Source organism: Leuciscus leuciscus (assembly GCF_965113295.1).
Source record: "Leuciscus leuciscus genome assembly, chromosome: 19".
Classification (NCBI taxonomy): Eukaryota; Metazoa; Chordata; class Actinopteri; order Cypriniformes; family Leuciscidae; genus Leuciscus; species Leuciscus leuciscus.
Genome location: NC_138743.1, coordinates 18,362,875 through 18,387,511, shown reverse-complemented (window position 1 = coordinate 18,387,511; position 24,637 = coordinate 18,362,875). Strand labels below are relative to the sequence as shown.

Genomic DNA, 24,637 nt, shown 5'->3' with positions numbered 1-24,637 from the left:
TGGGGACTTGACTTGAATGCTATGTAATGCTCTTGGTATTTGTGTGTGTGTGTGTGTGTGTGTGTGTGTGTGTATATATATATATATATATATATATATATATATATATATATGCTAAATCATGAACACAATGACGGGGTGAAATGGGCTGTGATGCATGGGGCGCCAGGTAAAATCTTGCCTAGGGCAGCAAATTGGTCAGGGCCGGCCCTGAGTGTGGGGAGAGGGCAGCCTCTCTTTTTGGGCGGTGTTGATGACCCTCTGGAGCGCTTTCCTCTGAGCCGCCGTGCAGCTGGTGTACCATACGCACATGCAGTATGTTAGTATGCTCTCAAAGGAGGCACGGTAAAAGGACACCAGCAGTCTTTGTGTGATGTTATTCCTCCTGAGTATTCTCAGGAAGTACAGTCTCTTCTGGGCCTTTTTCAGCAGCTCAGAGGTGTTCACGCTCCAGGATAGGCTCTCCTCAATGTGGACTCCCAGGAAGCGGAAGTCTGCCACCCTCTCCACACAGTCCCCGCTGATGATTAATGGTGGGATCTCTGTTTTCTTTCTCCTGTAGTCTATGATGAGTTCTTTGAATTAACTTGAAAAAAGTAACAATACAGGGACTCAAATCTGTAAACCTTGTTTGAATTTTTATTTATTTAAATGATCCATCCGAGCAAACAACTTCACTAGAATGATTTACTCTACGTCTGAAATTGCACACAGTCTAAGTACTACATTTGAATTTGAACTTCAGAACCTCGCCGGAAGTATTAGGTCATCCGGGGACTTTTCACCTACTATTTTTTTTATTTATTACAACTGTATGTATTCGGACATACTACTCTGTTGGTGTACTGTTTTTCGCATACTATATAGTAGGGAAGTATTTGATTTCAGTCGCAGCATTAGTCATTTTAATTCCACTACGTAAGAGTGTCCACCATTTTGGTGAGCATCTTTGATTATTCCCTCAGCTCAGCCATTAAAAAAAGCGATGTTGCGTTTGGTTGCGCTACACTGCTACTCATTGGAGGTAGTTGTTGTTACTGTCATACAACTGAAAATTGTAGTTAAGTGTCGCTACTTTTATTTATTTACTCCCCAACACTGCTTTGCTCAGATTTTTGTTGGAAAAAAACTAAATACATTTACATAGAAAGAGGAAGCATTTGCATCATAATGACATTTTAAATACACACAGCATAGAGGTACCAGTGAAGAAAGCCACTGGCTAAACTGGATTTTAGCATTTTAGTTTTCTTAAGTGGCGGTGATTAAATTAGCATTCTAAATTATATCATGCTTTAACTGTTTGCTTAGGAAAACCCTTTCAGGGAAGTTAAAAGGAAGTGTCTTACAGCAATGCTGCCATGCCATGAAGTCTTTGGCTGTATACTGTCACAAGTTTATCCCCTTTGTTCCATTTCATTCCATTGCACTCCAACTTTGTTCCCGACATGTTTTATGTAAATACCCCTAAGAAACATGTCTGGTTTAGGATCAAGTGAACCTGAAACCAAACCAATGTTTCAGGGCTTCTTCAAAACTATTAGTCTGTTTTTAAAATATGTAATATTATGTAATATTGACCATCTCTACAATAAAAATAAAAAAATAATATATATATATATATATATATATATATATATAATGCAGGAGAAGAGGCGAGGAAACAGTAAAGGGCAGACAGTCCCTGTGGAAGATTATGTGAGCTTTACAGTTAAATAAACCGTGTCTTGAGGGAAAAGGAGTGATATCAGTGGAAGGAGCCATGTGTCAACAAAGACAGCTGGCCTCCCAGATAACTACATAGTCCTTTCCAGAACATATATGAGGGAAGACTCGGAATGAAAAATGCAGTGATATGCATATATTATATGCTCGGTTCACAGCATTTATTTTTTATAATGCACATACAATGGAATTATATATGACAGGGAATGTTTTAAATACACCAAAAATACAATAAGTATGTTTTATATGCCTTATTTTTACCACCAGAAGTAAAATAGATTCACTGTTTAATTTTATATTTACTGGATAACATGAAATTATGATATCATTTTCATTACTTTAATTATTTACTTGGCTTGTACACTTTTAAAGATCTTCACTAATGACACAAACTCAGCAGTCAATTAATTCTACTCCCTGTTTTTCTCTGAATCTATATCAGCCCCTCTGGTGGTTCGGAGATTGTTATGTTGATGAGAATACATTCCTGAACCAGGGGTACTTGTAGAGTTACTCTTTTCACATGAACAGTTTTATTAATTATTCAGAGGTATTAATGAAGAGTCAATAGTTTAATTAGGTTTGAACCCCCCTGTAGCCTCCATTTACTGTAATGGATTAAAACAGTGTCATCCTAATGGCGTGGCGGATCGATTGTGGGAAACAGTGATTTTTACGCTACTAAATGTTCATTTCTACAGTGTTCTGTTAATTAAAGGCAGCTGGACTCACAGTTGGTTATTTGGAGAATTTGAGTCAAGATCCAGATTAAGACTAATAACTTGGTCTTCAACAGAGACAACTTTCCTTTGCTGCTTATGTCAGTTAGGCCCTGTTTACACCTGGCATTAAGATGTGTTTTGGTCACTCGGATCACACATGAGCGATGCTAAATACAGGTGTAAACGGAGTCTAAAACTTTTTGAGCTTGTCCACTTTCGACCACTTCCAGAGGTAGTCGAAAACACATTCGAACAGATTGCTTTTGTAGTGTAAACACTCATGTGGTCGAATGAGTTCGAACAGCCACAAAAGACCGCCTACTACTGACCTAATACGTAAACATTATGGGAAGTGCGCTAGCCAGATGGGATTTTTACTTTGTCGGTTGAAGACCTAAGTTTGGTCTTCTAAGTTTGAAGATGAAAAACGTACCAAGCACAATGTTCTCTCGCCATTCCTTATTTCTAACACACACTCAGAGTTCTGCGTGATCTTGCGGCTGTCAGAGCAGAAACGAAAGATGATGATCTCCGTATGTTTTTCCGTTGTCTCTGTGCAAGAGTCCTGTGCAAGAGTCTTCCGTTGTCTCATATATATATTGCTTGAGCTTATTTCGTCCATTAGGTCGAAAGATCTGAAAAAGCCCATATAGCCCAAAGCCCACCCATAGACCTTCCCCTTGAAGAAATCAGGACAGAAGTGGTTGAAAGAGCACAAAAGAGACGGATTAAAACACCAGATATAAACGGGTATGTGTCTCCCTCGTCAACTTGTGATCCGATCGACCAAAACTCATCTTAATACCAGGTGTAAAACAGGGCCTAAGTCCATGCAGCTTATTGGATATATTCAACAATAAACAAATAGCTATTCAGGCATTGTTTTGACAAATTAGCATTTGATCATTCTGGGCTGGATTTCTCAAAAGCATTTTAAGCCTAAGTAGATCATTGAACCATTGGCGCCAGTGGATTAGCTCACGATGCTCAAAATATAAATTTAGCTCATAATGCTTTTGAGAAATGCAGCCCTGGTATGCATTGCCCACTTTGATCTTTAAAGATCCAAAGTTTTTCCACTCCCTAGAGTTGAGGTATAGACTTATTGAGTCTGATTGACGCATATACATATTCAAATGCGCATGCTTATAGACTAAACACGTAACACGCATGTGCATGCTGTCGCCGTTTTAACAGATTCATCTTTTTTTAAGTTTACATGGTGATGATAACGGTATCACTTTCAAAACCTACTTCAAAGTTTGCATTCTCAGGCCACCAAAATGCTGTTGTCGTGTAAATGAACGGCCAGAATGCATTAAAAATGTTTTGTTTTCAGTTGAAAACAGTCTTGTGCAAGCGGCCCCTAAGTTAATAACTAATGATTTTTTACAACGAAAATGAATCAATTAAAAACTTACTTAAAGGAACACTCCACCCATTTGCATTAAGCTTTGCAATGTTAGAAACCCAGTCATACTATTGAATGGTCGTGCAACATTTTCTCATTTTCCCCTGAGACGAGAGACATCTGTATTTACCTCTTTACACTTCCTCCTACAATGACGCTAAAATCGTCATTTTGCGTCATTGTAGGAGGAAGTGTAAGAGGGGGGGATTTCTGTTAAGACTGCAAGCACTAGTTCCCACCCTTTCAAACCCGCCCATAGGGGGTTGGACCTAATGCGCAAACAGACCTATCACAGATCAGTGCCAGTGCGTTTGATTTCACCGGCAGAAACCTGCATGTCCGGCCGTCGAGATCGTCCAAAATGTCCGGGATTCGGCTTTGCTTTCTACGGTCGCCATTCATTGTTTACATGCACACCTTTTGTTTCAATCTAACTGAATTCATTCCGATTGGTGAATCTGAATGTAGTGTTTACATGAACGCTAAACAAGTGATCGGTTGATGTGCGTTTTACCATTGCTAAGAAAATACCCGCTGCTCTGTGAGAGATAGCCCACGAGACCGGTGCGTCTCACAGACGCTCATCAGTAATCACGCCACCGCTTTTGCGTTCTACAGTCGCCATTCATCATGTTTACTGTGGCGAGCAGGACGAGGCTAGGGCCGCGGGAGAAAGACGCGAGGCCGGTGGCGTGATCGGTTGATGTGCGTTTTACCATTGCTAAGAAAATACCCACTCCTCCGTGAGAGATACGAGACCAGTGCCTCACAGGTGTCGGTCATCAGTAATCACGCCACCGGCCTCGCGTCGTTCTCCCGCGGCCCTAGTCTCGTCCTGTTCGCCACAGTAAACACAATGAATGGCGACTGTAGAACGCATCCCAGACATTTTGTGCGATGCAATCTCAAAAACCCGGGCAGACTCACGGAGACTAGTTAGCTTTATTGTTTACAACTGCTCTCTAACCGGTAGGCGTGGCTTGGGAGTGGCCTCGTAGAGCAGCGAAGCAAGTGCATTCTGGGAGTTGTTGTCTTTCATCCACATGAGCCAAAAATACATTTTCTGGCTTTTCTCAGTCTAGAAAGCTCCAAATTCAAAAATAATTTCACATTTCTTCTACATAAATGACCCAATTTAAATACACATTCATCTTTCCAGAGGTGGAGTATCCCTTTAAGCTAGACAATGACTTTCTTCTAGAGCTGATGTACAGCCAAAACAGTCTTTGTTGCATTCATTTTCTGTTATCACTGTAAAGCTACAATCTGTATTGTAAAAATCACTATTGTTACGGTAGCTGTTTTCAGTAGGATCCAGATGCAGTAAACGTTTATTCAAACAAACATAATAAAAGTAAATCCAGGCAAAACTGAAAAATACAGACATGGGAAAGGAAGGCAAACAAAACTGGCAAACAAAACTGGCAAACAAAACTGACAACAAGCACACACGTAACATCCATAGAAGCACAACACCAGACAAAAAACATGAGAAACTCTGAGGTATATAGACAAGGGGTGATAGGCAAACAAGACACACCTGGGAACAATCAGGAGCTAATCAACAAGAAAAACTACAGAGGACTACAAAACATGGCACAAACCAGGACATAACATAAAATTCCACACAAGACAAGGGGTACACAAGACAGGAATCATGACAGCTATATAAATGAAGGTGCCTTGACTTGACTTGACAGAGGGAATGATGGGAAAACATAGCCCTCCTGCTCTCTATCATTGATATCACAAAGTTGCACTCTTCGCTAAACATGACTTGCTATGACAGTGTTCTACGGTCAGTCAACCTTTCAACGACTTGGACTTTTAACAGGACCCTAGAGAAAATCTGTAAGATCTTTGAAGTTGGGCGGTTACTAAGCATTTAAAGTCCTTGTTGGTTGTTTAAAATATTTGATGGATGAACTCATGACTCGACTTTTGATAAAATTTGCAATGTTATGGACATCGCCATTTTTGATACTGTCACTGAATGCAGTTGTGAGTCTGGAAAATGTGCAGGCTAATATTAAGCGGCGCTGCCATACTAGCCATTAGCATCTGCTCTAGAGTTGTGTTTTGTGTAAAACATGACATGTGATTAGGGATGAACATAAACAGTGTGTAATCGGCATAATTGATTATGTTGACGCATCGTTCCAGCCCTACTTTGAAGACCAAATCCAACACCCTGTTGACATCCCATTTGCCATGGCAAAAAAACTGTTCTCAGTACTTTTGATTGGAAATCAGTCATTCTCTGATCAGCCGTAACTAAAAAAAAAAAAAAAAAAAAAAGGGTCTCAGATTTTGGATAGTAATGACTCAGGTGTAACCAAATCAATCGGAAGGAATTACTATCCAAAACTTCCGTCATTACTAGAGAGTTATCATGATGTTCACTTTAGAATACTGATCCAAATAATTAGTAATTCCTTTAGATGGATGTAGTAACACTTAAGTCATTCATTACTATCCAAAACCATACAAACACATCAAAAGCTTACAATATTTCAGTCATTACTAGAGCGTTATTATGTTTTTCACTTAGAATGCTGATCCAAATAATTAGCAATTCCTTTGGATGGATTTTCTTATTCTTGAGTCATTACTAGTGGGTTATTGTGACCTTCACTTCAGAATTAATTATACATTATTCACATTAATTATGAACCTGAATATAGAAATTCTTATTATGTCAACTACCAGTCATCAGAGTATTTGTAGACTGTTGGCTTAATATCTGCTAACACTTTATTTTGATGTTCCCCATCAGACATACTGACTGTAAGTACGTCAACTTATCCTACCAACCCCAACCCTATCCCTAACAGTCTATAAATACTCAGCTAAAACTCTTATGAGAGGTAGTTGACATGTAGGTTTACCATTATTTGTAGTCAACAGAATGTCTAAAGTTTAACCCTAGAATTTGGCAGAAAATAAATAGTAATTTCTTGAGCCAAATGACACACTCAATTGTCACCCTGAGACATACAAATATTGACTCTGGTATACAGACACAAATGCACTGGCGAACAAACTATGTGTCTTTGAGGACACAATTAGAATTGTTACATTTACAGTCCATGTTACAGTAAATTTAGCAATCCACCATTAAAGTGGATGATCAATAACCTCAAATGACATAAAAGTTTCACTACACCCTTTTAATGTTTTATGTCCTTTTTCCAGTCACAAGGTGTAAATTAACATATTGTTCTGGCAGATGTTCAACTATTGTGACGTTCCCTTGATGAACAGATAAGACACAAACAGATTGACAAGGATGCCAAAGAAAAGTTATATTAATAAATACATTATTAAACAGTGTAAAAACTAAAAAGTACTGCAAAGTAAAAATAAATAAAATAATTGTAAATAATTTCAACCAGAACCTGTGGTGAAAATCTATGAATCACTAATGTCACTTCCTGTTTCCCCTCAGACGATGAGTGGCCGTTTTTTCCCTCATCAAGCTATCAAAACTGATGCAGTTCTCAGTCTGGATGAGGACTCGGTTCTGTCCACCAATGAGGTGAGAAATCACACATTCATTCATTACAATAAAGGTTAAGTAAAATGTTAAGGAATATCGTATGGTCTTCATGTTTCTGTTATTCAGAATCCCAAACCTTCATCAAGTGACAAAATTGACTTTATAATTGAAATTGAAATATTATTAAAATATAATTATAATTTTGAAATTGCACTTCTCACATAAATTGCAAAGTAAACTACTAATTTCAGTGGAGTTTTAGCTTGTTGCCAAGCTAATGGCTTCATGGTCTCTTTCTCTCTCACACATAAACATTCACTCTCTTAGGCTATGTCCACACTAGTGCGTTTTGTTTTGACACACAGTGTTTTAAAATGAAAACGATCGTCGTCCATACCGACTTTTGCACCTCGTTTCAGAAAAGATCTCGGTCCACATGTCTCATGCATGTCTCATGACCATTCATGCACACTTGGGCAAGGGCATACAAATACTGTATTACGTACAATGTAAACAGTTGATGATTACTCTAGTAATAGCTTGCCTCTTGCGCATGTCAGCTGCAGTATTAGCCTAAAATATGCAGAGTGTAATGCCGGAAACACACTTAACGACTAGCTTAAACATTTTTAAGACTGAACTGAACACAGTTACAGACTGTTTCCAACGACTGGATTTGAAACACCAACTGTGAACACGGACTGAACGCAACTGTCTCTGGCGCGTTTTGGCAAGATCAGTCGTACGTATCGAATTACATTCATAATCGGCCTTACAGTCATTAAATGTGTCCCCGGCTTTACTGCACAATAACTTCTAAAAAGGAAAAAAAAAGTCAGCAAAGCTTGCAGTTCCGTCTCCGTGTTATTGTTTACACGGTTTGCCGAGGCTGGTCTGTTATTGTTGTTTTTTTTCCGGAGCGTAATGGCAAAGACTATAGAATAACACAAGACGCGTCACTCGTATTGTTTTAAATGGGGAAAAGTGCAACGCTCAATATGGTGGAATAAGTCCCGCCTTCTAAATAAAAGCCAATCACCGATTATTAAAGTAATCGCGTCACTGCAGCTGCCGTTAGAAGCTCCGGTTACTATATAAACTGTCAGGTGCGTTTCCACTGCGTATGCGCATCAGCTTGATCCAGCCTGAAAAATTTATTTTCAAATTTCATTGGTAATTTCAAATATGAAATTTAAACGTAAGCTTGGTGAACAGTTTTGGAGAATTTGATGTTTCCCCATTCAAAAACATAAGAGCTGTCCGAGAGGTGTTTCAAACATGGCCGCCGAGTGAAATGACTTGACTTTGGTAATGGTCATGGGCTTGACGAATCAGGGAAGGATACGCAATGATCCAGAAGTCTCCGTTTTGGTCCGTCTGAAACGCAACTAAACTAAAACGAGGTCTGCAGCGTTTCCAAAAGTCTCAGTTTTTAAGGTTTGAAAACTCCGGAGTATTGTGGACGCTAGGCATAACCGTAGCAAAAGTTTGGGGTTTTAAAACGAAAACGCACTAGTAAACGTAGCGTCAGTTTACTCCCTCTGTCCTGTCTTTTTTTTTTTCCCACCTCATTATATTCTCTTTTATTCAGTGGTATTTGTGATGCTGCATGTATTGTCCATTGCTGGCATATTTTGTGTTTGTACTGCACTTTGTTAATGTCAATTCTCTGTCTTCATTTTCCCTGAGAGAAGAGATGATATTTGCACACTGCAGCATCAGCAGCCTGCTGGGCTCATTTTTAATTTCTCTCAGCTGTATAATTTAATCAGACAAAAATATGTGCTAGACAAAGAAAAGAGAAAGAGAGAGAAAGAGAAAGAGGCAATCTCTACTCTGATGTCCAAACTTACAAAAAGATGTTGGTATGTATCTGTATCCTGATCCTGGTGAGAGGCAGGCCTGGGTCATTTTCAAAATATGGTGAATTTTTTACTTAATGCTTTTAATATTTTTCCCATGTACACTGAACTTGACCCTGAAGTACGGTACTTTTTCTTTTTTTCTTTTAGTATTTTACTCATTAACAATAAAAAAATACAAATAAGTCAATATTTGTATAAATTATTTCAGAATTATAATTTTTTTCAGGTATGTTTTTAAAGAAAGCAATACAAGAGAATAGAGTCAAGCATTTTTTGTTATTTAATTTAAACAGTTTTTTATTCAAATAAATAATTATTTTAATTAGAATTTCTTTCATTTAAAAATATTTTTTACAACCTCATCATTTTTAATGTTCATGACAATATAGAGTGCATTTTATATTGTTTAATAAAGTGTTTTTTGTTTTTGTTTTTGTTTTTTTATATAGAATGATAGATTTTATTTGGAGTTTGTCAGTTATGTTATGTTTCATTGTGTTTTGCACTGTGACCCAGTTTCACACTGTGTCTGATTTGTCATTTAGTTTCTTTAATATTTAAATCTTTTTGGTAACTGAAAAGTCAAGGGACATGTTTGACATCATATTTGAGGAAAGCCCAGTATTTACACTGACCATGATGTGAAAATAATCATCAAATAACTTAATTCTAACATGCTCCTAACATGTCACAAAAGTGTTTTAATGTAATTGACTCTTGCTTTAAATAATCAGCCAATTTAAACTGGTTTAAATTCCTGTTTAATAAAAAATTGTAAGGGCAGATTCACAAAGAATGAATTGCACCATGATAAAATGTATTGGTTCAGCACCCGATTTACTAAAGAAATTATGTTGAACAGACACATGATATCGATACAAACATAAATAAATAGTAGCCTATAATTCTATAAGTCTCATTTAATAATAATCTCATTTTTAGTCTCAATTTATGAAACAACAAACTTCTTGTTCAAATGATCCCTTTTGGCACTAGCAATTTCCTCACCTTGCTACCACTGCCATGATCGCTAGAAAGTGCACTTAAACATTTATTTTAGAGATAGCCTAAACCAATTTCATTTACCAACTGGGTTCATTTGTTGGTAATAGCTCAATGCAAATTGCCTAATTTGCATTCAAATGAGCTGTTCTTTGCTTGGAAAAGACATCATTGACTTAGTATTAGTAGACTTTTAGGTTAGGGTTAGTTGAATAAGTTGACTGCTTGCAAAGTTACTTCCAGACAGTAAAATGTCTATTGGGGAGCATCAAAATAAAGTGTTAGTAGATGTAAGCAGACCGTCTACTACATTGAATTTCTTTTACAATAAGTCAAATCAAGTCAAGTCACCTTCATTTATATAGCGCTTTTAACAATATGAATTGTTTCAAAGCAGCTTTACAGTGATAATAAGAATATTACAGTAACAAAGATTGTTTTGGCTTTACAGCAGCTCTAGGATAAAGTTATTGTCCAGCTAAAGTTAGTTTTGATTGATGAAGTAAAATTAATTTTTTCTTTTGCACGTTTTAGCAAGCATATTTTTACGTAAAATTCAGATATGGAATTAAGAAAAATCTACTTAACTAAGTTAAGTAAAATTAACAAAGAAAATAAGAAACTCTAGCTTGGTCATTTAAAGTTTGTTGAGTAATTTTGACTTAGTTGAAGTTTACTTCGCAATACTCTGTTTCAAGTACATTTTACTCAAACAATATAACACTCAATTAAGCCATGCCATTTAAGTATATGCTTTAAAAAAAAAAAACTAAGTAAATAATACAGTAGATATTGTGTGGACAACATATCTACATAATAGAAGTAATTCTGTACCTACTCAAACACAGAGATCGCAATACTTGGTACACAGTACACAAGGTCACCGTGATTTTGGTTCTAAGCCTAAACTTGACATAAACTGTAAACTTGTCCCTCAAATCTGATTGGTTGATTGGCAAGTTGTTCCAGGATCAACAAAGATGTTGATCCAGGAACATGTGGTACTTGGTGAAATCACGTTTGAAATCATCTTTGAAAATGAATGGCTCATTTTGAGTAGAAAATTAACTCCAGATGTCACAAAACAGCAAGTTTCTAAACCTAACAAATAAAGCAATGATAAAACAGTGTAAAACAGCTGGAAAACAGTGGGAAATGCATTGCATGATAGCAACACCAGTATCAGAAAGTTGAGTCAGTTTTCTTAATTTTATAACGTTGATATTTACGCTTTAATTTCTACAAGCTTAAATTGAGTACTAATATAGAATGTATACTTTTTTAAATTATTGCCGGAACTGACTTATTCAGGTTTGAAATTGCATTTGTTTTTCTGTAGTATTTACTTCACCGCAGAATAATTTTTATCAGTGGAATACTCAGAGTTAGTTGACATGTAGTGGCAAAGTTACTTATCTATATGTCTATATAGAAATAAAGTGACACAGAATAGTTTAATGTTTCAAAGACCTGAATGATATTCCAGTTTTCCAGCAAATTGGCCAAATCTGGAGTGATTATTATTTAAAAGGATTATAAATGTTAAACAACTATCATTCCTCGAGCTGTGATATGCAAATCAGTCTGGCTGCAGTGCCAATTCACAAAACATGGCTGCACCATCTGGCAAAGATGTTTCAGGCAATGTGAAGTATTCTGGGATTTATTTATTCTCAGACAGACAGGGTGCTGTGATGATTAGAGTGTCGTATGTCTAAGTTTGATTAAGGCTGAGATGATCCAAAGGCCAGAAAGGATTTGTTTTGGCAATGCAAGGATAATTCTCCCTTTGCAGTTTACAGGGTGTAGGGAATTTTCTAGGTAAAAACAAAAGAAACACATTTTTTGGCCAGCTTTCCTGGCAGAGTCTATGGGAATATGAAGCTTGTTTGTAAATTCCTAGGCAGGGGTTGGAGAAAAACAATGTGGGAATTAATCTTGTTAGGGAATGTACATTGCAGTTGGATCTTGAAAGATTGTGTTGATCCTCTGATGGTGCAAGTCCTATTATGTTGAATCATCCAACAGTAGAAGTTAGCAAAATCACGACTCTCTGACACTATCCTAATTCCAGGGGGAAGTTTAAGGAAAGAAAGATAAAAATTATTTAGATTTATACATGTCATGATTCCTGTCTTGTGTTCCTCTTGTCTTGTGTGGACTTTTGTTATTTCCTGTTCTGTGCCATGTTTTGTAGTCCTTTGTAGTTTTTCTTGTTTATTAGTCTCTCCAGGTGTTTCTAATTAGCCCCGCCCCCTTGTTATCTTGTTTAGCTTGTTTGCCTGTGTATTTAAACCTCTGTGCTTCAGTTGTTGTTTGTTGGTCATTGTAGCTGTTTCTTGTTCCTGTCCTGAGTTCCGTTGTTTGCCCTGGATTGCCTGTTTGTTTCATTAAAGTAGTTCTTGCATGTGGATTCTCTCTCCGCTCTGTCCTTGCCTCAACGTTACAGAACGACCGACCAAAGATGAATCCAGCAGCACAAATTATGCTTCTCTGTCAAGGAGATCGAACCATCAAGAAGTACGTGGTTGACTTTAGTGATGGCAAAATGAGGCTTCCTGAACCACTGAAACCTCGCAGCCCATTGCTTCAGCCAAAGGTTCATTACTCGAAGCTTCATTCAGCATTGCTCACTAGTGACACCTAGCTACTGTGCAAAGAAATAACCCCCCCCCATTTTATACAAAATATATTTTTTATAAAAAATATTTTTATAAATAAAACTATTTATTTGTTTATTTTGTACTCACTGTTAATGTCTGTAACCTTTCATTTGCAATAATAAAAAGACATGAGCAGACATTTGTCCATTACCTGTGTATAATATAAAATATGTATCTTTCTGAATTTACTTGTGCAGAGTAGTGTTACACGGTGTACCGATACTTCAAAAGTATCGCGATACTCGGAAATTAAAAACGTCACGATACCTAAATTTATCAGTATCGATACTTTAAAAAAAAAAACTTAAAAAAACGCCTCCCTATGGACGTCTGTGTTTTTTTCCTGATGCACGCAGCAAAGAACCTGCCGCTGTCAGTGTCATGTGACAAAACACTACAGCGAGATGGCTGCATGTGCGAGCACAAGTGGTCCACGACTCGTAGAAAAAGATGACGCGAGGAGTGACATATGGAAGTACGTTGCCTACCTTTCTCTGTTGCACGGTGCACCGATACTTCAAAAGTAAATCGGAAATTAAAAACGTCACGATTCCTTAATTTATTAGTATCGATACTTCTAAGAATGACCGCGTTCCAGATTTGTAAGGCCGGCGACACACTGGCTGCGTGTCATGTCCGTTTTTATGTTAACTGGCTGCGTGACACACGCGTCTGGGCGCAGCTCGAGCCGCGCGGAAAACGCGTGTATGCTAGAAATAGAACCGACGCCTATTTTTCACGCGACACGCAAGCGTGTTGGAAGCGTTTCCAGACAAAATAGAATAGGAAAAGATGTTTCTATGTCATTTTGACACGAATACATATTAATAAATGACATTTTGATGTTTGAAAGTTTTGACATAAATACAATATAAATGTAATTTTAATTTTTTTTATTGATTTTCAAATATTGCACCTGTCAATACAGAACGAATTATTCTGTAGCCTATTTTGCCGTCAACACTGCCGACGTTGTCTTTGCTGCTATATATTTGTTTAACATGAAGTATAGGCCTTCCACAACTCTCTCCCCACATGTCAAATATATCACCAATGAGGCTTATCATATGTTACCAATATTAAACATTGTTTAATATAATCGCTGTTCGTATTTTTATTCAAAGTTCAGAATCAAGATAAAGCTCTTATGTTTCTTATGATAAATGAGATAATGCTGCTAAATTTATTTTAAAAAATTACCTTGAATGTCATTGCTCTAATTAATTTTTTATATTTTTATATTTCATATTTTGTTCAAATGTTTAATATATCTGCTGTTCATATGTTCATATTAGTGTGTTATATGATTAGTATGTTGTCCCGGTTTTAAAATAAAGCACAGCAATGATATTTGAGAGTGTTTCTCCCTTTTCAGGAAAAGTATCGAAAAAGTATCGAAATCGCAATACTTGACTTGGTATCGGTATCGAAACAATAATTTTGGTATCATGACAATACTAGTGCAGAGTCACACACAGTTAATTAATTATTCATAAATTGTTTGGATAGTGACAGTATGAACAGCAACAGTGACACTGTGTTGAGTGCCGTGCTTATGTTGGAGGGAGTGTAATAAATTAAACTGCAACAGAATAGTCTGGAAGGAAGGATTACAATAGATTTTTATTGAGAAACAGAATTATTTCAAGTGTGTTGGGGTTTAGACGATTCCTCTTTTCGGACAAAATCTCTCCAGCCTTGGAAAAGATCCTTTCACAAGGAACAGAGGATGCAGGGGAACATGCCAGTGCCAGCTGGTATAAATGAGGATACTGATGCTTCTGTTGAGCCCAGACAGGGGAGGATTTCCTCTTCCTTGCTGGCTCCATTTCCAGGAAAAAGGAAGAGGTCACAAAAGCAAACAAATCCAAAAGGGCAATCCAAATCCAAAAGCAGTCCAGTCCAGATCCAAAAATCCAGAGCAATCCAAATAATCTTATCTAATTAATATAACAAGACTATAATATAGCTACTATAATTAATAATAACAATATACTATAACTATTCTAACCTGATAATGTAATAATATACAGCCCTAACACATCTATCACACAATAACGACAATGACAATGATAGTTATCTAACTCTCTGACTCTAGTACAACTGCTTCTACTACTCCTGACAACACCCACAAGGTGGCGCGAGTTTCGAACCGCCTTTTATCCGGAAGCGACACTCGGACCGAACCGATGACGTATCCACACAAACCGAGGCCTCGTTTGTCATTAGTCTCGTGATTTTCACGTTAACAACACAAGCCTCGAATCGCGGCTTCATCTGGCACGCCCATTTTTTCTCGACACAAGCTCCGATGCCTCGGTTCAAATGTCACATCACTAGTTGACTTTTTGGAGCTTGCTCACCAGACTTGCATGGAAGAGTTATGCTTGATGATATTTTTTTGGGGAGGACTATCTGAACCGCTTAGCTACCTAATGCCATTGTGTGACCCTAGCTGGACTCTGAAACAGTATATTGACTTGGCCCTGCAACTGAGTGGCTTAACTTTTTCTGTGAGTTTGGCGTCTGCCAAACCTGAGTCTCTTCACGTCATGCATGCCAAACCTGAGTCTCTTCACGTCAGCCCTGCCGTTCCTGAGCTGCTTCACGTCAGCCCTGCCGATCCAGAGACCGTTCATGTCACGTCCGCCGATCCAGAGACTGTCCACGTCACGTCCGCTGAGCCAGTGTCTCCGAACAAGATGGCCGCCGCCGAGCCAGTGTCTCTGGACAAGATGGCCGCAGCCACGTCGCCTGAGCCCTCAGCAGAGATGGCCGCTGCCACACCTGAACCTGAGCCCTCAGCAGAGATGGCTGCCGCCACGCTGTCTGTTCCCAAGCTGGTGTCTGTTCCTGTTCCTGGTGTGTGTTCCTGAGCATAATCCCATTATGGCAGTGTGTCCCTTGATAGGACCATGGAGGCCGTGCCGCCCTGGCCGCCAGAATTGTCTGGTCCGTCACGTCCGCCGATCCAGAGACCATTCACGTCACGTCTGCCGAGCCAGTGTCTCCGGACAAGATGGCCGCCGCCGAGTCAGTAGCCGTTTCTCAATGTCAAGGAAGGATCCTCGGAAGCCAGAATTTCGAGGATGCTACGTCATCGACATCCGTCGAAGGACTGTTCCAATGTCGAGGATCCTCGGAATTTCAACCAAGGACTGAGTCCTTCATTCGAAAAATACCCATATACAGGAAAGGATGCATATGTGTAGCCTTCGCGCTCTTCGCGCTCTCAAATCACCCACAATCCTATGCGCGCAGCTTTGATATCTTTTTCCAAAAAATTCTAAATGTCGGACGTTAACGGAGTCGGAGCGTTAACGGCGCAATATGCTTTCAAATGTAAGTATATTTATGTTACCAAACATTTGTTTAAAAAAAAAAAAATACATCCATTATGTTATGGGTCAAATTGATCCGCACTGTTTAAACACACTTGACAGTCAAAGAATCAATATGATTAAAAAGGAGTTTATTGATTTAAAAACGATTATATTGCCTGAGTGAACAGAACTGCGTCCATAGCAACGCTCTGTTTTTCATTTTCACTGACGTAACGACGCAATGACGTGCACTTGCTAGCCTGTTCCAGAGCCGTTGAAAAACGTGTTCTCTCCGAATGCTAAAGAGGAGCCTCGCCTAGCCTCTGAAGGAAGTGACTTGGAAGGACCAGTCCTGCCAAGGAAGTATCCTTGACATTGAGAAACACCTAGTGTCTCCGGACAAGATGGCCGCTGCCACGTCTGAACCTGAGCCCTCAGCAGAGATGGCCGCCGCCACACTGTCTGTTCCCGGGCCGGTGCATGTTCCTGAGCATAATCCCATTATGGCAGTGTGTCCCTTGATAGGACCATGGAGGGGCAGTGTGTCCCTTGATAAGACCATGGAGGCCGCCCGAACTGTCTGGTCCGCCCTGGCTGCCCGTCCTGCTGCAGTCTCCAGGTCCTCTTCCGCTCCACGGGCCTGGCCCTCCATCCCTCCCCTGGGTCCGCCTCCGCTCCACCACCCTCCTGGACTGTTTCCTGAGGAGCGTCTGGAATCCGCTCCTTAAGTGGGGGGCTATGTCATGATTCCTGTCTTGTGTGGACTTTTGTTATTTCCTGTTCTGTGCCATGTTTTGTAGTCCTTTGTAGTTTTTCTTGTTTATTAGTCTCTCCAGGTGTTTCTAATTAGCCCTGCACCCTTGTTATCTTGTTCAGCTTGTTTGTCTGTGTATTTAAACCTCTGTGCTTCAGTTGTTGTTTGTCGTTCGTTGTAGCTGTTTGCTGTTTCTTGTTCCATTGTTCGCCCTGGATTACCTGTTTGTTTCATTAAAGTAGTGCTTGCATGTGGATTATCTCCACTCCGTTGCTTCATCGTTGCAATACAACTGTAAACCTTGTATGAGACAGAATTGTTTATCATGTGGCCATACAATTACAAAGATCCCTTCATATACACCTGCCAGTAGTTGAGAAAAGTGATTAACTTTTTTTTGTTGTTGTTTTGTAAATGGCAGGAAACATTTGATTTGTCAAAGTAAATGTATCTATGTGTAAATGTTTAATTATGTTGGTAAATTGCAAATGTATAAAACCATTAGTCAAAAGTAAAGGTTAATCATTAATTATTATATATATAATGTGCCAGAAGCTGTGGGGTAAGTTGTACCATATGAATGAATTTCCTACATTTGAATGCAAAGCTCACTATCACTATTAGACTCAGTGGCACAACTTATAAGCTTTTCATATGACCCTGGATCACAAAACCAGTCTTAAGTCGCACGGGTATATTTGTGGCAATAGCCAACAAAACATTGTATGGGTCATAATTATCGATTTTTCTTTTATGCCAAAAATCATCAGGATATTAAGTAAAGATCATGATCCATGAAGATATTTTGTAAATTTCCCACCTTATATATATATATATATATATATATATATATATATATATATATATATATATATATATATATATATATATATTAAAAAATGTGAGTGGATGCAGCACAATTGCCTATATAAATGGACAACTTTAAAGGCGATTTTCTCAATATTTCTGCACCCTCAGTTTCCAGATTTTCAAATAGTTGTATCTAGGCCAAATATTGTAATATCCTAACAAACCTAATATCAATGGAAAGATTATGTATTCAGCTTTCAGATGATGTATAAATCTCAATTTAACAAAAATTACACATAAGACTGATTTTGTGGTCCAGGGTCACATATACATGTATGAAAATGGTATAATAGTCCTATAAAAATTCGATGTTGTTGTAAGATATTATTCCATTTCAGTGTTGCAAACGGGGAGAATTCCTCCAATCAGATGTAGAAAGCTTCTAATTTCTCAAGTTCATTACATGTGGCGAAGCTCAGTGTGTGTTTGAAACCTGCTCTTCATAATTCAACAAACTGATGTTTTATTAACTGCAGCTAGTACATCTTTACCTCTGCCTGGCCAGAATATCCACTTAACTTCTATAGTGGTACAAGATTACAGAACCCGTATTACAAAAGTTTAATGAGTCTCAGTTTCAGTGAGGAAGCTCTTGTGGCTTTAGACAAATCCAGCAACATTTGGAAAGAAGCTTCTACTCGTTTCGCACAGTAATCTGCCACAGTAATTGCCCTTTAAGCGTTTGAGAGGGTTTTAATTGAATAGTGCTGAGATTGTGAGAATATGGCATATTTAGCAGTAGCAGTTTAATTTTTTTTAAGACTGTGCAGCGCTATGGCTCCACGGAATTGATAATTGCATTGTTTCAACTCATTAACTAGCTTATTAAAATGGGAAATGTAATATAGGGGTTGAGTTTTTCTTGTGCGTCAAGCATCATTAGACTGTAGGTACATGTGTGGTGTAACAGCGGCATAGCAGAGCCCATGGGTTATGATGTCTGTGCTGCAGTTAATGGCCTGAAGAATTGACCTGAAAGGGTAATAATTGTTATAGTACAATGACAGAGTAATATAAATTACAGCATTAATCTACTGTGTGCTTATTTCCGCAGGTGAATTTGTGTCTTCATCTATTGTATGTTTGTTTTCCCATTTTGTCTTTATTGCACATCTGACTGTATGTGCGCTTGCCACAAATGTAAGCATTCCCATTCATCTCAATTGGATCCCCAATTTTTCTTGTGGGAACTCAAGTTTTGGAGAGTGTTTTTAAAAAATAATAATAGAAATTAAGTCAATCATCTGAGCCACCAAATTCATGTGACCAATTACTCACTCCAGCCCTTTCATGCAATTGACTCTAAACTTGCATTCAGATCCGCCTCCATCCAATCAACAACCGATGGATTGAACCAATTCCCCACCATACCTTTTTTCTTTTACGACAATGTTTCATTTGGATGTACGTCACAATATGAAAGAAAAGATCTGTTGTACCTGTTTTATCACGACTTAAACTTAGAAAGCTATAGTTCCCATTCAGTCAGTAACGTTCAACGTTACATCCAATCACCTCCAAGTGGTAACAAAATGAGCCAATGAACATTGGCCAGTGAGATTTGCAAGCCGGACCCTCAGCCAGAAGATGTCCACTCTGGTGGGCCAGGAACATCAACTATGATTGGACCTGGCTGAGATGAAGGACGCTGACAAAATTAGCTTTCCTCTTCGGCCTTTGCCCAACAGTTCTCGGCAGTCCAGAAGCAGACGGAGGCCATAAAGCACATCCTGCCGGTGTGACTCTGCCACCAAGATGCCACGGGCTGGCCCCCAGCCTGTTCGCCTGCTCGGAAGAACAGAAATAAAACGGAACTAAAGATTCTCCACCCGGCCCTTTGGTACCACTCGTAAAGAGCTTGGGAGCTTGGCTAGTCCTTCCCGTTGGCTCATTCGCACAATCAGACTCGGCTATGCGATTCAGTTCGCCGGGCTTCCCACCAGGTTCAGCGTCCATATATACATATAGCGCCCTGTTTACCTCGGTGGCAGGCAAGGACACCCCTCTCCTGCGAGCGGATATTGCAGTCCTCCTAGCGAGATGAAGTCAGGATTTTACAGTTTGTACTTCATTGTACCCAAGAAAGGCGGGGGGTTATGGCTAATCTTTGATCTGCGTGTCTTGAATCGGGCCCTTCACAGGCTCCCATTCAAGATGCTCACACAGATCTCATGTGCATTCACTCCCAGGATTGGTTTGCAGGGATCAACCTGAAGGATGCGTACTTCCATGTCTTGATTCTTCCATGTCTTGCCCCAGTCAGGGAGGTGGACATTCGCAACCTCAACTATCTCGACAACTGGCTCATTCTGGCCCAGTCTTGGGATCAGTTATGCGAACACAGGAACCTGGTGCTCAGGCCCCTTAGCCATTTGAGGCTTCGGGTCAACTGGGAAAAGAGCAAGCTCTCCCCCATGCAGAGCATCTCTTTTCTCTGTGTGGAGTGGGACTCTGTCATTATGACAGCATGTTTCACCAACGAGCGCGCACAGTTGGTGCAGAACTGCCTGAACAGCGGTTCCACTGAAACAATTTTAGAGGCTCCTGGGGCATATGGCACGGTGCTCGGATTGATGCATATGAGGCTATCACACCGAGCTGTCACCAAACATTCAGCCCTTGGTCGGCCATGAGAAGACAAAGGCTGTCTCCAAACAGAGGTTGGCCAACTAGATAGTGGATACCATCGCCTTGGCATTCCCCTGATGGTAAAACCGTGTCTTTCCCTGTGTGGTTCTGCTCTGCCCTGTCTCTCCACCGGTAGTAGCCCTCCCTGGCTAGGTAGGACCTACCGCAGAGATCTTCCATATGTAGCACTGCCCCACGGGTCAGTCCCTATGTGTAACCTCCACACGTTTACTCCCTTTGGGCCGGGTGTGGTCTTCGTATTGTTCCCCTCCTTTTGGATTGGACACGCTTCCCCAGCGTTGTGGTCATGGCTGAAAAACAATAGGGAATTGAGCTCCAATGCACTCTTGCCTGGGGTAGGAAGAGCATCTTCGACCATCCCCAGAGTAAACCCTGTCCATTCCGTCCCCTTCGGTATGGATGACTACCTCCTTGGGCTTACATGGGGCGCTGGGTATGTTACGACATAGTGAGAGCAGTTGCCAAAAGGGTACACGGAAGCTTACCAGCATCTGCGTCTCCAACACTCGCACCACAGTTCAGTAGCTATGGCGCTTTTCCATAGGGACCCTATGACGTCAGTTCGATGTACCGTCGAACGTGACTGACTGAATAGGAGAGTCTAGGTTACTAATGCAACCCCCTTTCCCTAAAGGAGTGAATGGAGATGTTACGTCCCCCCTGCCACAGCCCTGAACCTCCCTCCTCAGAAAAACATGAATGAAGTTAGTAATGCCGATCCTATTTATACCTGTATGTATAAATAGTAGGTGTAAAACCGGGTAGGTGTGTTGTGTTTACCATGTTTACCAACATAAATCTATGGGGCCTTGCACATGACATATGAGGGAAAAAAATAAATATCATGGCTACAATAAAAAATATGTTTCTAACGACATATTAATTGACTAAAACAAAGGAATTAATTAGTACAGCATGGCCAAGTTGACCTAAAAAAAGGGAACAAAATAATATGTTGTGGAAACGAATTCGTAACTTTTTTTCCCCCATGTCATTTTTGTCTTGATTTGAAAGTGACTCCTGTGTGAGTGATGCTTAATGCATCATTTCAGTATTGACCTTTTTTGTTTTGGCACAAATTTCACAAAACAAAATTGTTTTAGACAATTAGTTACATTCATTATAATAGAGTGCCGTTCTTCTTGAAAAAAGCAGCCATGATTCTATCTGCCATTCATCTTTCCCACTCACTCAGATCCATAATCAAGGTCCAGTACACATAATAAATGCAGCAAATTTCATTGTGTCACCCACAATGCATTGCTGGAATGGTGCGCCTTAAAGCCGTAATTCCTTATGGCCATGTTATTTGCATGATGTCATAAATCTAGCTCAGAGTCTACGACTAATGCAGCGATTAATCTATTGTAACATTAAGGGAGACGTTTGCAACCTTTTCTTCTGATTTGAGGGTTCATTTTTTAATATGTGCGCACGCTGACTTTGACAGAGCAAGAATGGCTCTCATCCCCTGCATGCCGACAAGTCAGTTGTGTTGACGTTGAAGCATGTCTGAAGGCATTAGAAAATCCAAGGCTATAAATAAAGAGATGAGTTAAAAAAGGCTTGTTCTCTTTTAACTCCCATTGGCTCTTTTGATCATTTATCTCACTGGAAGTTAGCCCATGACAGTTCTTTCAACAGACTATCAAGAGAGCAAATGTTGCTTTTGTTAATTCTACTTCTTTAATCTCCTCTGATGAGTTTCTTAAGCAGTGTGTTCACTTTGTTTTTATCTTAAGTCGGAAGAGATAATGGACAGGAACATTATGTCTTCGTTCTTAAAAGAAAACCAAAAATGAAACTTCTTTATTTACTTTAGTTTATTTCAGAACTTTTGTAATCTAAATTGTGCACTTCTCTGTGTTTGCAGGTGGAATTTGCCTTCACTGTATGGCAAAGTTTTCCAGATCGTATTGTAGGCTACCCAGCACGCAGCCATTACTGGGACAGTGGGAAGGGGAGGTGGGGTTATACTTCTAAATGGACCAATGAATACTCCATGGTGCTCACAGGAGCTGCGTTCTACCACAGGTAATCTCCAGAGAACAATACAACACAGACAAAACTGACCTAAAGATGTATTTTTTTCTGTTTTATTCTGGGTTTTATTTTATTTATTTTATTTTTTTTACATTTCAACAATCATATGTAGTTGCATTTTAACTTGGTGTGGCAAATCGAGGGGGGGCGCTCTCATTTACAGAGCTATAGCAAGTAACGACTACGCCACCCCAGCATTAAACTAGCTGGGGAAACACCAATTAAGGGCACACAAGTTTGATCTCCTTCCCACAGTCACAAAATACTGAGGCGTGGATACGTACAAAATAGATCTTTATTGATCATAAATAATTTAAAAGACCACTGGTAACAATAAAGCACTAGTGGTGGCAAACAATGTCACTGATTTACATATGAGCAAATTGGTCAAGCAAAGAAACAGAAAAAAAGCTAACTCGCGCCACTGAGCTGGGGTGCACCAGTAGTAGGGCAGGCTAAGCAGTGGGCTTCAAATCAGCCCGCAGTGAGTAACCCGTGCACCAAATCTCAAAAGCACACACTCCAGTGAAATCCACTGCAAGAAACCTACACCGCACACTCTTGGAAAAGGAAAGTCTCCATGCACCCTCCAGGGATAGCTAACCTGCCCGCTCTGGGTCACCCCTGCTCCTGAAACAAAAGTCAAGTCAAGTCAAGTCAAGTCAAGTTTATTTGTATAGCGCTTTTCACAATACAGATTGTATCAAAGCAGTTTCACAGTATTAAATTAAAATAATACAACAAATATATATATTTTTTTTAAGAGGAATTTATTGATTGATAAAATTAAATTAAATATCCCCAAAATATCCCCAACTGAGCAAGCCAAAGGCAACAGTGGCAAGGAACCGAAAAACTCCATCAAGTGACCTAATGGTGTCCTAAAACTCCATCAGGTGACCTAATGGAGAAAAAAAACCTTGGGAGAACCCAGGCTCAGTCGGGGGCCAGTTCTCCTCTGGCATTTATGAGCTAGAGGCCGGATTGTAGTTTGAACTGTAGGATTATAAGAATGCCTGGCTAACCAAGAATGCCAAGCAAATGCTTTTAAACCATTCAAGCGCGATAAGACACAAAAGAGAACGCAGTGCGATACTGGCGCGCTCTCTGGGAATCTCCTGTGCGCACAAAGTCAGAGACGCCGGAGAACTGACACCAGGCCCAGTACTTGTGTGTATGCACGACCGGTCAGCACTTGTATTGGCTAGATGCCCATATTATGTGATTCCCCCTCTGTAATCCCATATGTGTGTTATCCATGATACGGTTTCCTACTCCAAGCAGGATAGTATGCCATGTCACAAAGCTCAAATCACCTCAAACTGGTTTCTTGAACATGACAATGAGTAACTCAATATTCTCAAATGGCCTCCACAGTCACCAGATCTCAATCCAATAGAGCAGGTTTGGGATGTGGTGGAATGGGAGATTCGAATCATGGATGTGTAGCCGACAAATCTGTAGCAACTGTGTGATGCTATCATGTCAATATGGACCTGGAATGTTTCCAGCACCTTGTTGAATCTATGCCATGAAGAATTAAGGCAGTTCTGAATTGGCCGATGAGTGTACGTCTAAGTTGTTTTCCAAATTTAAAGTTGAAAATTTCATGGTAAAGCAATGTCCCATTTCAAAACAGTTTTCACATCATTCATTTTGAGTGTTAAAGCTAATTTATGATGATTACTAAAATATGTGATGTGTTAAAGCTAATTTATAAGGATTACTAAAATATGCGATGGAGAAAAAAGACAAAAAGTGTCCCGCTATACCAGGACACTGACAGTTAACAGGCTAAGTTTTATTTTCATAAAACTAGACACGGTGTAATCTTCAAATGATGATGTACATCTAATTTTTCATTGAACATTGAGCTTTAAATCATTGTATTTTGTCCTGCCTGGAAGCCCCAATTATTTATTTGGTGCTTGAGTGTGCTCCTGAAAAGAACTTGCAACAAGTGGCCAATAACGAATAATATATATATATATATAAATATATATATATATATATATTTTTTTTTTTATTATTATAAGGTGAATTTAAAATCATTATTAGCTTATTACAAGTAGCCGTCCCACCGTTGAAAAGCACCAGCTGCCACTGCTTTA

General features: G+C 39.3%; 1 protein-coding gene across 1 annotated transcript in view; it reads left to right on the top strand.

Moving 5' to 3' along the window:
• Positions 1 to 24,637, top strand: part of LOC309481669 (exostosin-1) — a 429,414-nt gene that overhangs the window by 385,102 nt on the left and 19,675 nt on the right. Inside the window, exons 9-10 of the mRNA XM_082146683.1 lie at positions 7,307 to 7,396; positions 22,357 to 22,517. Coding sequence (XP_082002809.1) covers positions 7,307 to 7,396; positions 22,357 to 22,517 — 251 coding nt within the window. The remainder of the gene's footprint in view (positions 1 to 7,306; positions 7,397 to 22,356; positions 22,518 to 24,637) is intronic.